At 33.2% G+C, this 15,827-nt stretch overlaps 2 protein-coding genes across 2 annotated transcripts in view; both read right to left on the reverse strand.

Moving 5' to 3' along the window:
* The window catches only part of LOC150104013 (nose resistant to fluoxetine protein 6-like), a 41,804-nt gene extending 40,949 nt beyond the window's left edge, over positions 1-855 (reverse strand). Inside the window, exon 1 of the mRNA XM_090396380.1 lies at positions 519-855. Coding sequence (XP_090252506.1) covers positions 519-855 — 337 coding nt within the window. The remainder of the gene's footprint in view (positions 1-518) is intronic.
* A 7,505-nt stretch (positions 856-8,360) lies between these two features.
* The window catches only part of LOC150104014 (O-acyltransferase like protein-like), a 53,074-nt gene continuing 45,607 nt past the window's right edge, over positions 8,361-15,827 (reverse strand). Inside the window, exons 12-15 of the mRNA XM_090396777.1 lie at positions 15,081-15,201; positions 14,647-14,833; positions 12,556-12,698; positions 8,361-8,937 (exon numbers count right to left, since the gene is read on the reverse strand). Of these exons, the coding sequence (XP_090252903.1) occupies positions 8,668-8,937; positions 12,556-12,698; positions 14,647-14,833; positions 15,081-15,201 (721 nt within the window). The 3' untranslated portion in view covers positions 8,361-8,667. The remainder of the gene's footprint in view (positions 8,938-12,555; positions 12,699-14,646; positions 14,834-15,080; positions 15,202-15,827) is intronic.

The raw sequence follows: 15,827 nt of genomic DNA on the forward strand, positions 1-15,827 counted from the left end.
TAACAAATTGGACTGTGGCATTTCGGTAAAGAGTGCGCATAACACACACACATCTTATTGTGTTATGAGCAGGTTTATTTCAACAATTGGAGCTGGCAGACCTCTTGTTAGCAGAGTTAGAAATAGTGAATATTGAAGATCTAACATTATTTCAAAGCATTTAATTTGAAAAATTTAAAGCAACGTCATTGTGAGTAGATGTAATTGTGTCGGACAAATATGAATGGTTGACGTTTCCTGCTGCTGTTGTTGCGCTGTGCTAAGATTGATAAACGAACTTTAACCATGTGTAGTTGACAATAAATAAAAGGAACGTCGTTCCAAAGAAATGAAAGAATGGTGATATGTACAATAATAAATTGCCATATTTTAAACTAAGGATATTTCATTATGGGTTTCGTAATAAATAGACTAGAACCAAAATATGAACAGCGAATCATTAAGATATTACCACGAATATTTACGTTCATATTTGAAAGTTATTCTGAATTTAATTCTTTAAAAGGTAATTAACTTACTTTCGACAGACCACAGTGCACCACGCCTGTAGTCACGGACGAAAGCTATCAGTGATGCTGAGCATTTTGTAGAGAGTAATGACAACAATTCTGGTCGATTCAAGAAGGAAAAAATATTCTCACCAATTCGAGAACTCAATAAAAGCACTTGGTCTTCCATATTTCTCAAGGTGTTTGATACGTTTCGATGAACTGGTGCATTAATCACAAAATCAGGAGATATGCGTCTATTTTCAGGTGTCCTGGACCATTCAGACAGACCAACGATGATTATGAACACCACAACAATAAATCCACAAAGTAGTCGACCATCAGAAATCCGTACGACGTGCTTCATTGTAAATCACACGAGTAATTGTAATCCCTACCAAGTGTTTTAAAAATGAATAGATCCAAAAACACCCAACCTCCAGCTCATTGGGCAAAACCAAACAACTCCTCAAGGAAGAATAAAAAAAGTGTTAAATATTGACCTTAATTCTAGAAAAACGATAAAAACCATTTACGTGTCATTAACCATCGTTGTTTAAATAGGTCAATGTCTAATAACTATCGACTGTGAACCCAATTTCAGCATTTGTGATTAAAGAAACAACAATTTGAAAACAAAATCTTCAACTATCATTGGCTTACTGAAGTTTTTAGGCGTGTTTCTGCCCTCATCTATTCTTTCTTCATTAACTCCATTCCAGATGAAGTTTTTCTTGTTTTTTCTTCACCAGATAAGCAGACCAACAGCTATATGTATGTTGATCTATATATATAACGAATGTGTGTGTGTGTGTGTGTGTGTGTGTGTGTGTGTGTGTGTGTGTGTGTGTGTGTGTGTGTGTGTGTGTGTGTGTGTGTGTGTGTGTGTGTGTTAGATTAAAATATATATAGCATTCTTCGATTAGAACAAAAATGGGTTCGAATAACTCAAATCTCCGGGCACCTTTATATGGACTTGATCAAGTTAAGGTAAGGTTGCAGGTCTTTTACTGCTGAACAGGTCTCCTACTCAATTTTCTTCAGTAAAACAGGCAAACTGGCCAAGATTATATACCCGCTTGTAAAATTACTCCAAGAATGGTGTTGTGTGGTGTAGGACGGTGGTTTATGTAATGAAAAATTTGACAACTACAAAGTAGATGTGAAGTTCTATGTAGTGTAGAAAGAGCAGGAATCGATGTGCATTATATTATATTTTATTTATATTTTATTTCTTATGAAAAGATGAATCACTTATACTTTTGAGTGTAAAATAAAATGGTGCACCGAGACATATTGTAATTAATTTATAGTAATATGAAAGTTCAGAGAAGGTTTTTAATTATTTATATATTGCATTATAGTGCTTAAAATTATATTCATATTTTTAATCGTGTGAAGATGAATACAGATAAGATCGAAACCTTGTAAAATTACTTAAACCATAAAAGTGTAACGTTTCAAGTATATATCACATTTATTATTATTATTATTATTATTTATTTATTTTTTATTTTATTTACAACATTCTTTGCTTGGATGAATAAGGAGACTAATATTTGGTTTCAGATCATAATAATAATAATTGTAAAAGATTCACAATAATTTTATTCTTTTCTTTGTTAACGTGCGTATAAAAACCACTTAACAGCAATTTCTGTCACCGTGACTTTGGTGGTTTAGCAACGATGAGATCTTTCACCTTTCTTAAGTAGGTCGACGTTGTGTCCATTTCTGAAATCATCTTGTTTCAGCGTGTGAAGAATTAGTTACACTTCCGCATAGACGAACTTGACTGTCTACAATCGCTGGGAGCTGTTTACTGTTAACCAAGTGCAAACGGGAACGATGTTATTCGCAATCAACACTTGTTATCAAACAAGGAAGTAATTATGGAAACTGCAAGCCAAACAGGCTAATGCATGTTTCACACTTTGAGAACAATAACGCTTGATAGTAAATGCGTTAAGAATGGAACTGCTAACTTCATGGTACATACACTCCTTCATCATTCTTTCAAAACGACATTAAATTCGATTCGGTATTTCACAACGTTTTACCATAAAGGAAGATGAGAGTTGATGGACAACTTTAATGTCAAACACATCCGGTTGACTGTGCGAAAGAATGACACAGAGAGTGAGATCAGTGAAACTGCTTTAGCTATACCTAAAAAACTGTGAGTAAATATTGAATACTAATTTCCTCAATATACTTTAATGGTCAAATCAGAAAATAGTTTGAGAAATACAGTTCATTTGTTTACTTTTCTTTCTTTTATAAACTTTTAATAGCATCGATGTATGTCAGCTCATGTTTATTGCGTAAAAACACAATTGGATGTCCAATAACAATTAAGCATTCACGATTTGGTTATGAAAGTTTATAGGCAGCAAAGTGTGTTTAGAATTAGGTTTTTGGGAGATATTGGTCAATGGAGATTTATTTTTTTAACTAGTTTATTTTATCCACATGTATAAAGTATTAGCAGACTTTGAACTCGACAATCACAAAAAGGGGTCAATCGTTTACCCCATTTAAAAAGCATGTCCGCACATACACCATGACCAGTTCGTATCCTATTAAGCTGAGTCCAGGATTTTCTGAGATTTGAGAAAGCATCAAAACTTTCTTGTAATTTGCTGAGAAAAAATTTTGTAATATCATCTGTCTGGCTCTCCCACTGTTTTTGTCACTTTTGCTTCGGGTCAAAGTTTGATTGTAGCAGTAGCACTGCGACATAGCAGCACCCCCATGAAAAAAAAAGAAAAAATTAAATATTGTTTGTGTTTATAAATAATAACAATGCTGACAACATTAACATGTTGTACTGCATTACATAAATGCAGTACAGCATGTTAAAGGTTACAGCTTATGTTTTGACAGTGATTGAATAGTTAATAATTGGAATTGTTCGATTAACGCTTTAGATTACGAAAAAATGCACTGCGATCTAACACAGTGTCAGAATTATCACGTTCGGTCAGTTGAGGCTAGATTCGCTGATATTCGTTTGCACTTGTCACTGCATGTAACAAGTGAATCCGACACTGCTCGTTGAGCAGTGCGCTACAGATAAATGGTATGCTTCCGCAAGTTATGTTTGTGAGATACGACACTTTTATTATTGGTGTGTGTGTGAAGGTGAAATATTTTCAATAAAGCAATTTTTTTAATATGTAAATTTACTTATTAATAAATTGGTTACTGATTAAGAAAAAAATGAATTATTTTTCCAATTTTGTGTATACAACACCCCCACTTAAAGTTTTCACCAGCCGCCACTGGATTGTAGTAGTTGTTGGGCTAATTGTAATGGTGGATGTCTCGGTCTCAATCGTTGTACACTTAAATCTAAAAGATCTAAGTGTATTGGTAGGGGTATGTTCTCCAGAATCTTCTTATACTCCCGTAAGAGAGCTTTAGTTCTGAGCAGACTTGGTGGAACAATGTTGGAAGCCGGAAACCAATGCATGGGCGTTTGTTTGATTGCACTAGAAATCGGTCTCGTTGTATTATTTAGTTGGTTATCAATAAGTTTAACATGTGTGCTATTTAGCCAACTGGTGAGCAACGTTCGGCAACAGAGAAGATTTGTCTGAGAGCTGTAATCCGTAGATTATCGGCTGTTGCTCCCCATGTCGTGACTATTAGTTTTTGTATTATGTTGTTACGGGTTCTTAACTTAGCAGAAACGTTTGTTGGATGTTGCTTATAAGAGAGCGTGCGATCCAAGGTCACGCCCAAGTACTTTGGAAACCTTTTGTGTTGTAGTAAACATCCTTCAAAGCAGATAGGAAAAGTGACATCTGATTATTAAGGTGAAAGCATGATACTTCTGTTTTGTCTGGGTTGAACTGGAGCCTCCATTTTTTGAAATATTCACGTACTGTTTTCAGATCTTTTGTAAGTACCTCTGCCTGACTGATATTTTTGTGTCGAATGGCAATTACAGTGTCATCAGCATAACAGAACTTACGTGAGATGGTGACGGGCAAGGCGTATGCGTATAAGTTATAAAGTAAAGGCGCCTCAAGTGGTGTACCACAAGGATCAGTGTTTGGTCCACTCTTATTCAATCTGTACATTAATGATATTGGGAAGGATTTAACAAGAGAAATACAGTTATTTGCTGATGATGCAAAGATAGGTAGGGTAATCAGGAATGCTGCTGATCTGCAGCCTTTGCAGAATGATTTGAATAGGCTGGAATTATGGGAATGGGAAAACGGGTATCAGTTCAATGTTAGTAAATGTAAAGTCATTCACTTCGGCATGATTAGATATCCAATGTCATATTATTTTGGTGGGATTAGGCTAGAAGAAACTGATGAGGCTAGGGATCTTGGAGTGTTAATAGATAGGAAGTTCAGGGGTCATGTAGCAGAGATTGGAAATACAACTCAAAAGATAATTGCAATGCTGAAACGAACGTTCACATGTAAAGATAAGGATGTTGTTTTGTTTCTTTACAAGGCCTTGATAAGATCTTACTTGCACTATTGCGCAAGTCTGGTCTCCTGGCTTCCGTTGTGATTCTGATATATTGGAGAGAGTACAAAGGAGAGCGTTAAAAATGATATCAGGATTGTGGAATACTGATTATGAAGACAGGTTGAGAATTTGTAGACTGCAGAAACTAGCAAACAGGAGAAAGAGGGGTGATATGATTGAGATTGTAAGTCTCAATCATATCAGCCTTCTGAATTATAAACTTCTGAAAGGGTCATACAGGATATCAATTGATGGAATTTTTCAATTTATGGAGGGTGTGGAAATTAAGAGAGGGCATCCTTGGAAACTGAGAATGAAGGCCGCCAAGAAGGGTGTGAGGGCCAGACTCAGAGAGTGGTGCTTGATTGGATTGGATTGCCATTGGATGCTGTGAGTGCAAGCAGTGTGAATAAATTCAAGAATAAGTATGATAGCTGGTATGTGTGTAGTATATGGCCTCCCTCGATGATTCTCTGACTCCCTGGAGGCCTCTCTTAATAATAATAATAATAATAATAATAATAATAATAATAATAATAATAATAATAATATTCATCATTCCTTTAATCATTAATTAACGGAAGTTATAATTTATTTTTTGTTATTGATTACTGAATCGAAACATTTGATGAATCAGAAATGCTGTATATATATAAATGGGAATAAAACTGTTTCACACACACACACACACACACACACACGCACACACACACACACACACACGGGAAACATTATATACAGTAATTATGGACCACATTTTTATATATATTGTTCCTTCTCACAGGATTACAGCGGAGGTGTGCCTTTCACAGGCTTCACACGCATTTTCGTTCTAACGCAGCTTGGTCACCCTGTTCTTTCGCGGTCAAACAAGTTTTCTGCATCGTTATATCAGTTAATCGTCCAATACACAAACATTCTAGTGTTTTAATGTGTTGAAAATAACAGGTGGCTGCATTCCAACATTGTGAAGTCGTATTACAGCTAGACGGTTACCATAATCATCCCCACTGCATGTTAACTCGTACAGCTAGACAACTCTCTATACTGAAAACACACGAATTTTGGTTGCGCCCAGCGCAGATCGGAACAGGGCTCGCGCAATTCTGTGGGTAGCGGGGAAGTTGCAACAGTATTTATGGCAAGCTTCTGTATAAATATAAAACTGTGGAGAGAAACCAATGTTTACCATCTTTCTGAAATGAATTATAAACAGTCGGACTAACAAACAGTAATAGATTGTTGAAAATAACTAGGTAATGAGGGATTTCGATAATTCGAATTAATTGTAAAGGTATACCTCGTGTTATGCATGTTAGCATACTCTTGGTTGAATATCTCATGGATCATAGCTAGGAAAAATTCATAGAATGAATCCGAAATCGTACACTTCTTATGACAAGACAGAGGGTAAAATCTGCGATTTTGTAAAAATGTTAGTAGACTTCGTACTCCTAAATAAAACTCCAACATTAATCTGTCTGAATGTTTCCTAGTTATGTTCAATCAAATACGCAAACAAGAAGAACACTGCAATGGGCACATCCTCACATTTAATTTGAATGAACGAAATTCAACTAACATCGTATTTATTCAAAATCTTTTTACTGCTACCGCACTTTTTAATTTAATTCTTGTGTCTCACCAAAAGAAGCTCATATAACTAGTATTATTAACTATTATGATGATAATAGTTAATAATACTAGTCTGATAATAATTATATTATTATTATTATCATCATCATCTTCATCATCAAACCTCCCTGGAGTCAAGTGACTCATGAACTTGTTAAATATATTCACCGTCTCCGCATTTACAACACTCTCAAGCAAAGCAGTCCAATCACCCATCATTCTCCGTACAAAAAAATCTGTTCCTACCTCCCCCCCCCCTTGCTCATACGCTCCTTATACAGCTTACACGTATGACCTCTTGTTTTCTCATTCTGTATAGAACAACATTCACATCAATCTGGTAATAACTGCTTAATAACTGATATTTCACAATCATATCCCGGGCCTACTCTTACTGCAGAACCATTAGTCTCTGCAACTTATATTTCCCCAATCTGTCTTCGTATTCAACATTCCAGATACCAGAAACCATCTTAGTCGATCGTCTCTGAATCTTTTCTAATATCTCTTCATCCTTTTGAAAAACCATGTGGCCAAATCTGTGCATAGTAGTCCATGTGTGGCCTAATCAGAGTCTTATAAGGTGGAGCCATAACGTCCTTACTTCAACACCTCAGTGTCCTCCGTATAATTGCCACAATCCATATGGCATCATCATTGCCCTCATTGTCATATATAAGAATATATGGAATAAGAATAAACTTATTTTATGACTTTGGTATAAAATTACTATATAGTTTATATGAAATAACAATTACAAATACATTTTGGCTTAACAAAAAGCACTTTAATTAAATGTTTATAACTTCTTCAGAATATGTTTTGGATAGATATACAAAGACACATATGAAGTACACATCCATCATATCCATTCAGAGATCAATTATTAAAAGTTAATTAATTTAATTTGTTAAATAACATATGAATTTAACCATCATAAGGGTTAAAATGAAACTAAGAAATTTTAACGAACACCACAAAACTAAACCTTTTCTAAATCACATTGTATAAATTATAGACATAGACATACATTAACACATACATCAAATAGATTAATTACAGAATAATAATGTATGTTAAACGGCACATTCAAGAACATATGGCATATCGGGTATATTAAACTAAACAACTACGCATCATTTTCTGTTGTGTTTAAATTTTGCTTGTATATATAATGTAATACATAGATTTTTCAGAAAATATAAAGACAAAGAAAACAACCCCAATATAACCATTAACTATACAGGGATTGAGAATGCAGTCCTAAGCCGCAAATAAGTTATAAAAAGTAGTCCAAGATGCTTAATTTTAAATAGACAAGAAGACCATTGAGTAGATAATCGCAAACAATTAAATTTGATATTCATATGAGTTGTATATATATTTTTAAAATCATAACTGAGAAAGATTATTTTGTTGTCATTATATAAATATTCATCATCTTAGAAGAATATACTTAACTTTTTGTTAGTTTTGCTCTAAATCCCTTTTTACACACACAAAACACAAAATTAAACAAAAAAAAATCTCTCGATAGGATACATTAACTTTACAAACAAATATGCTATTGGTAGTAGTGATGAGCGGTAGATGGCGTTTGCATGTTGATAGTAGTGTAGTTGTAAGACTAAGGAGGGGAATATGGCGAGTTGTAGTCAGTGGAATAGCGTGTCCTCCCGCGATGGAGGTGTCAGGTAATGACAATAACAGCAAAAAAAAAAAAAAAAACTTACGGAGAAAGAAAAACTTTTCGCTTGGCATTATAGAACCTCCTTGTTTGCATCTTAAACTTATATGCAAACTTAGGTATACTATGTACTACTGATTTCACCATTAACTAAAGAACTTGGATGATAATACTTTCATTCTTCAGTCCTTGAATGTTTTCCTTCTCTCCTCTCCTCTTCTGCTTAGTTACGAAAAGTTATTATTGGCATGTTTTGGCTTTCATTCACTGCCGTATGTTTAACAGAATCGTTTCAGACCAGACCCGTTAATACAATAAACAAACACCACAATCTTAATACTAAATTTCCTGTTTTGGGGATGTTCAGAGTCTAATGAAAATGCAATTCTCTATTCCATTTTTTTCATCTGAAGCTTTCACAAAACCATTTTCTTGTAAGTGGAGTTTGGTTATTGTTGGAGAGTCCCTAACAACTTCTACTTTTGTTGTTGCTGGTTGATCTTTTATTTGGTCTTTTTCTTTAGCGCCTACTCCAATGAGTTTCCCTAAATTCATGAAAGGCGATTCGACGAGAAGACTAAAAACATATGAGACGCACAGTGTAGTCACTAGATGTGCAAAGAAGTAGTAGACCTAAGAATGGAAGCAGACAAAAAAATTAATATTCTTAAAAATAATTATCAATAAAATTAATGTCAATGAATGAAAACCAATTAAAAGAAAGAATTCTGCACAATAAAGATATAGTTTATGAAATTTTTATATAATAAACTCCTATTTTTATAAAGGATAATATACATTCATTTTTATTTTATAGCCAGATTATATTTTCCTGAGCGCTTATAAGAATATAACCTTCAGCAAGGGTTCTGCCTTTGATTTTGCACTATTTAAAAGACACGAACCCAGCCCACGGGTCAATATGTTCGTTAATATGTTCAAACTGTACATTAATGATATTGGGAAGGATTTGACAAGCGACATACAGCTATTTTCTGATGATATAAAGATAGGTAAGATAATCATGAATGCTGCTGATATGAAATCTTTGGAATGATTTGAATAGGCTGGAATGGGAAAATTGTGGGCATGGGAAAATGAGTTTCAGTTCAATGTCAGTAAATGATAAGTCATTCACTTCGGCATGATTAGATATCCAATGTCGTATTATATTGGTGGGATTAGGCTAAAAGAAACTGATGAGGCTAGGGATCTTGGAGTGTTAGTAGATTGGAAGTTGAAGTTCAGGGATCATGTGGTAAAGATTGTAAATACAACTTAAAAGTTAATTGCAATTCTGAAACGAACGTTCACATGTAAAGATGAGGATGTTATTTTGCCACTTTACAAAACCTTGATAAGACCTCACTTGGACTATTGTGCTCAGGTCTGGTCTCCTAGTTTCCGTTGTGATGCTGATATATTGGAGAGAGTACAAAGGAGAGTGTTAAAAATGATATCAGGATTGTGGAATACTGATTATGAAGACAGATTGAGAATTTGTAGACCGCAGACACTTTTTATTTGTAGATAGAAAACAGGAGAAAGAGAGAGGTGATATGATTTAGACTTGCAAACTTCTGAAAGAGTCATACAGGATTTCAATTGATGGAATTTTTCAATTTATGGAGGATGGGGAAAGGACGAGAGGGCATCCCTGGAAGCGGAGAATGAAGGCCTCCAAGAAGGGTGTGAGGGCTAGATTTTTCTCTCAGAGGGGGGTGCGTGATTGGAATGGATTAACTTTGGATGTTGTGAGTGCAAGCAACGTGAATGAATTCAAGAATAAGTATATTAGCTGGTGTGTTTAGTACGTGGCCTCCCTCGATGAGTCTCTGATTCCCTGGAGGTCTCGCTCTCTTTTTTTTAATAATAATAATAATTTATTACATATGATACATATATATTATAGAATTTTGATTACGTATGATACAACATTACACACATTTCTTTACATTTGATACATTCATGTATTCTGATAATAATAATAATAAATTTTTCGAAATAATAATTATAATAATTTATAACATATGATGCATAGATTACATACTTATCATTATATATGATACAACATTACGTACATTTGTTTACATGTGATACGTACATACATGCATTTGATTATATATGATACATTTAGTTTTTTATTTATTTATTATTTATATTTATTATCTTGGATGAGATGCATTTTCTTAGCTTTCATCCTCGAAGCTTATTTTTGAGCTTATCTGAGGATGACACCAGTTATTATTTATTGGTTTATTTGCTGTGCTGGGAAGCTATGAAATCAAATCTATGATTAATTGGCTTGATTTCCACTGCAGCCGTTGATTGAGAAATTCGCACGCACGCACACACACACACACACACACGCAGGACAACTTGGAATGTCTTGACCCAGGGAGGGTAATGGATGGTAATGCTATAGCCAATGAAGTTTTACCTGAGGCTCGGCTATTGCTGTTACCCTCCTGCCATGATCAGAGCTTTATATAGCTCATTAATACCCTATCCTTACATTGTCCTCTACAGATAACGGGAAATATGAAAAGCATTCTTGCTTCGCCCCTTTAAGCCTCGAAGCTAGATTTGCTTCGCCCATCTAATCAGTCCTTTTTAGGACTTTAGGAAGCTTTATTGTATTGTACGTCCACAGTTCATAAATCAGTTTCTGGTACATTATCAAGAATAGTCAATTTATGCTGAAGGGGAGAAAGAAATAAAGGACGTACGGATTGGACAACACGCGAAATCACGTGCTTTATACGTAAAATTTTTCAACTGTTGTACAAGCAAAATAGTTACTACTTTAAAAACTAGAATGTCCATAAAAGAAACGTTAATTTTTCGACGTGTAATAATAAACAACTCGTCCCACAAGATGGAGTAATTACCCTATTATCGGAATGAATTCTCCTTCTGACATGCGCAAAAGTGTCGAAGGGTCTCGCATCTGTGGGCGTACAGTACATTATACTTTATTAGTGCAATATACGTTATCACAAAACATTATTAACTGGGGTGAGCTAGGAGTAAATAATATTCTGAATTAAAAATTAATTATATTCAATTGTTATGATTTCCGTCCAAATTTTATATTCTCTATTGTCAGGTATGCATAAATTCTATTTTAGTATATCATTTTTCACTTTGCTAAATAATCATGAAAATTATTGTCTGTCAAAATGTCTGCTATGGCATTTAAAATTAATGCCAATTGCTAGACCCTTTTATTCTTTCTTGAAAACGTTTTTTTTTTTTTTTTTTTAATTTATAGAAAGTAAAGAAATCAGACGGAACAATAAACAAAGAATATTACTCTTCTTAGAATATAAACTTGTGATCTTATTTTGTTGGAATAAGAAAATAGACGCACAGTGGAAAAAAAGAAGATCAACATACCTGTGATCTTTTGTGTATCAAAACATCTCTGTTTGTTTCGTAATTTTTGACATTTAGCGATATTTTTTGTAACTATTTTTGCCCAAGTCTGCATGTAGACAACTAATTATCAATACGGAGACCACGAAAGCCACCATAAGCATTCTCTATTGAAAATTACTTTGTCTTTTTTTTCATTGTAATGTAAAGATGTTGTTGGACGTCCATATCAAAAGCATTGACTTTGAGAAAAGCATGTCATTTATTTGAAGGTGAGAAGTTTGGATTTTGCATGATTAGTGGAATTCAGCAACTCTTGATAATTCTGGACATGTTTTTTGGAGTTTTACTATGAATAGTGCTTCTTATTTTAGGATAATGTTTTTCTTAGTTTATATATATATATATATATATATATGTTTTTTATTTGATTCAAATGTCGAATTTTAATGCCTAATGTTTGAAATCTAATTTTACACTTCTGTAATTGTTTATTCTATTTAACATTGATAATTTATTACATTCCTGTTTATTTTAATAAGTGGGATCTTAAGAATTTCATTCTTTCATTCCAATTAAGTAGATGCAGTAAAATTAAGTGCATCGTAGCATTTTACTGCATGGTAGTTATACAACATAGAGTCAATACTGCGAGACCTTGCTCATCTTAAGATATAATTAAAGTAGAAAATTACATCTATGATTGCTGGTTTGGTTCTAAAGCTTTGCTAAAATGTTTAATTAATTAACAACAAAAGTTATTAACTTAACCCTTTCTCTACAAGAAAAATAACAGAAAAATAAAGTGTAGAAACTCTATAAACCTTTACATAAGAATATTAAAATAATAACAGATCATTTCCAAACACTTACACCAACGAGATGATGTCCATATATCCTTTCATGGAAAAACCCATATACCATGTACTGGATGAGGGGATGTACGAGGTAAGCCAAGTACGACAGTCGGCTGAGCGGAATAAATGCACTCCAGCTTAGGAAACTGTTTACAACCCCTGTTTAGAAAAGATTATTTGATTTTCGATTATACAATAACATATTTCAAGGCACCTGAAAAACAAAAACAAAAACTGCAAATTATTAATAGAAAGTAGACGATAAAATATACGCGTGTAGAGAATTAGCTACTTGATGATCTTTGAAAGAAACTTGAAGATAATTGCGATGACTACGCTCTATAGGAAATCAATCAATTAGGGCATTTCAACATAATCCTTTTTTGCAAATAACAGTGCAAGGTGGATCCTTTTCAGATCAAATAAAATCAGTGGTAGATATTATGATGAGAAGAATAAATATATTCAAATGTATGGATTTTAATTAAAAGTATAATGTAAAAAAAAGGCAAACAAGCAGATTAATGTAAATTTAAGATTTAAAACAACATGAACTGTATAAATAGAAGGTTCCTTAAACTTTATAGATTCATGTGTTTAATTTTTGTACTTTTTACATTTATTTCCATCACACTAGTCATATACCTATATGTGCTGTCTTGAGAGATGTATGAATATGACTTTGACACCGAAATATAACTTAGAAACACAAAAACAAATGCTCATGTTGAATTTATGAGACTGACAGCAACTCGAAGCATATCTTACATATGTTGTTTACAATCACCTGATTCATTGCATCTAGCTGTTTTACTCAGTATTCGTTAGTCTTGAAGTGTAGAATACGCTTTTAAAGTAGGGAGAGAGAGAGAGAGAGAGAGAGAGAGAGAGAGAGAGAGAAGGAGCGTGTATGTGTGTGTGTGTGTGTGTGATATATTTGTTATTCCATAAATTGCTTATTTTATTTTGTTACCATTTGATAACGTTATATATTACTTTTTCAAAGAATTCTATAATTATTGAAAAAAAAAATTTACTTTTAATTTATTTATGTATTTTATTTATTTGTTTTATTCATGTTATGTAAAGGGATTTTTATAGATTTCTAGAATTTCCAGAATTTCTAGAATCCCAGGGATCAGACGATAAAATCTCTAGACTTGAATATATCATTAAGTGGGGAAAAATGTGGCTTTTTTCTGCAGGAATATCCCGGTTTGCATCTCCCACACATGTAAACTTGGGAACACTGACAAGGAAAAAAATGAGTGTTTGTTTTTCTCTTTAATTGTTTAGTACTAATTAAATCAAACATATTTACATTTCTCGTACTTGTATAGATCAGCTTCTTTATAAAGACTTCATAATTCTATTTATTTCGGATTAGGCTAATACATGATGTTGTTGAGTGTTGTTGGTGTTCTTCATACCCATTTTGTGTTCATCTTCTTTTATGCGAATGCATTTAATAAAGAAACTACGCAGCCTAATGAAACTTCACTGTTTTCATCAGTTATCATTAATACTACTTGAATCTAATAGCAGTCTGTTGGTCCCAGTAGGCGTTTTGACAGAGAGAGAGAGAGAGAGAGAGAGAGAGAGATTGGAAAAACTCGTTTTATTTTTCCACTACAAAGCGATGGGTTAAAACACAAACCTCTCAGCAAACTAATAAAACATTCTCGCTGCGCTCTAATACTTGCCTTGTAAACAAACAAATTGGCAGATATACAAGCAATTACGATAGTAATTGCTTATTTTGTAGGCAAATTTCCTGTAGCGTCACATTACAGGAAGCTCTAAAAGTATTTCAAAACTTCATAAGGTTTTAAATAAAAAGAAGCGGAGATATTATCCTCTACCAACTTTCGCAGCAAAACGTATTGTTTTATCTAAATACATGGTATATTCTTTGTCACAAAAGTGCATTAGTTTCTTTATTTTCTTGGATAACTTCCAGTCCCTCTCATTTTAAACGGAAAATATATATCTGTTCTTCAGTATCATATCCTAGAAATGAAGTTTTCATTTTCACTTTTCCTTCTAAATTAATTATAATTAATAGACTCAATTATTTCTTGGGTTTGAGAAATCGAAATCTATTTACCTCCTCTTCCTGTGATGCATGCAACGGTTATCCAGGCTACGCACATCATCCAACCAATCCTGGATGTTGAAGCATACACTGCGGATTCTACCATAGTAGGCTTCACTCCTACGTTCCACTTGTAAATGCTGAATATCACTGCCATACCAACTGTAGCAGAGAACAACCAAGCGAAGGCTTGAATCACCTAGAAACGAGAACTTTAAGTATTACACAGAGTAGTGTTTATCATCATCATCATCATCGTCACTTCTACCTTCTAGCAGGAGATCTAAAACAGTATTCATGATTTTTAGGAAAAAGCAAACTCCAGATACCAGCAGTTAATTTATATAGCAAACACCATTGTTAGGATTAAATTTCTTATTGAAGTAAACTAAATAACCAAACAATTATTTTTCAATTAGGTATTTATTTTTGAAATATATACTTACTCGATTTATCTTGATGTGACGGCGTGTGGCTAGGAAATATCCTACTGCAATCCCAATGGCGTACGAAGACAAATGGACATAAGGTTTGATGTACATTATCTCTTCAAAGAAGAAGCGATCACTACAGAAATACAAATTAATAAATAAATACATAAATAAATAAAATAAAAAATGTATTGTTGATATGGAACAATATATACTAATATATTGTGTTTCATATCCATAATATATTAGCACTGAATATATTAGTAATGGTTTTTCTAACATTCAAGAATTTTCATAATTATCTTCACTGTGAGCATCTTGTACGTATAAGTGGCGCATTGATTCATCATTCAATGCAATTTGGCGAATCGAAATAGTATTCATATCATGTATTAAGCATAATAGTATTCAAATTACGTATAATTTATGGCCTCTTGTCCTTACTGGAAATACAAACGTTTCTCATAAAATTTTTAGACCGATTTTAATTCTTTAGTTTTCATGTCAAAGTTGTTTGAATGGATTAAAAACAAATTGAAACTAAAATATCAAAATAAATAATTATTTGTAAATATATTATTTACAAATAATATAATAATAAATATATTATTATAATATATTTATATAATTATAAATAATTTATTGACCATGATTAATTATTTTATAACGATGTTTTACCTGTTCTGGCTAGTATTATAAAAGAACTTTAACAACACACAGTCAGCGAAGAGAAGAAAAGAAATAACCTCAAGAACAAGGAAA

This window comes from Typopeltis vanoorti, chromosome 8 (assembly GCF_054136105.1).
Source record: "Typopeltis vanoorti isolate ZY-2024b chromosome 8, IOZ_Tvanoo_1.0, whole genome shotgun sequence".
Taxonomy (NCBI): domain Eukaryota; kingdom Metazoa; phylum Arthropoda; class Arachnida; order Uropygi; family Thelyphonidae; genus Typopeltis; species Typopeltis vanoorti.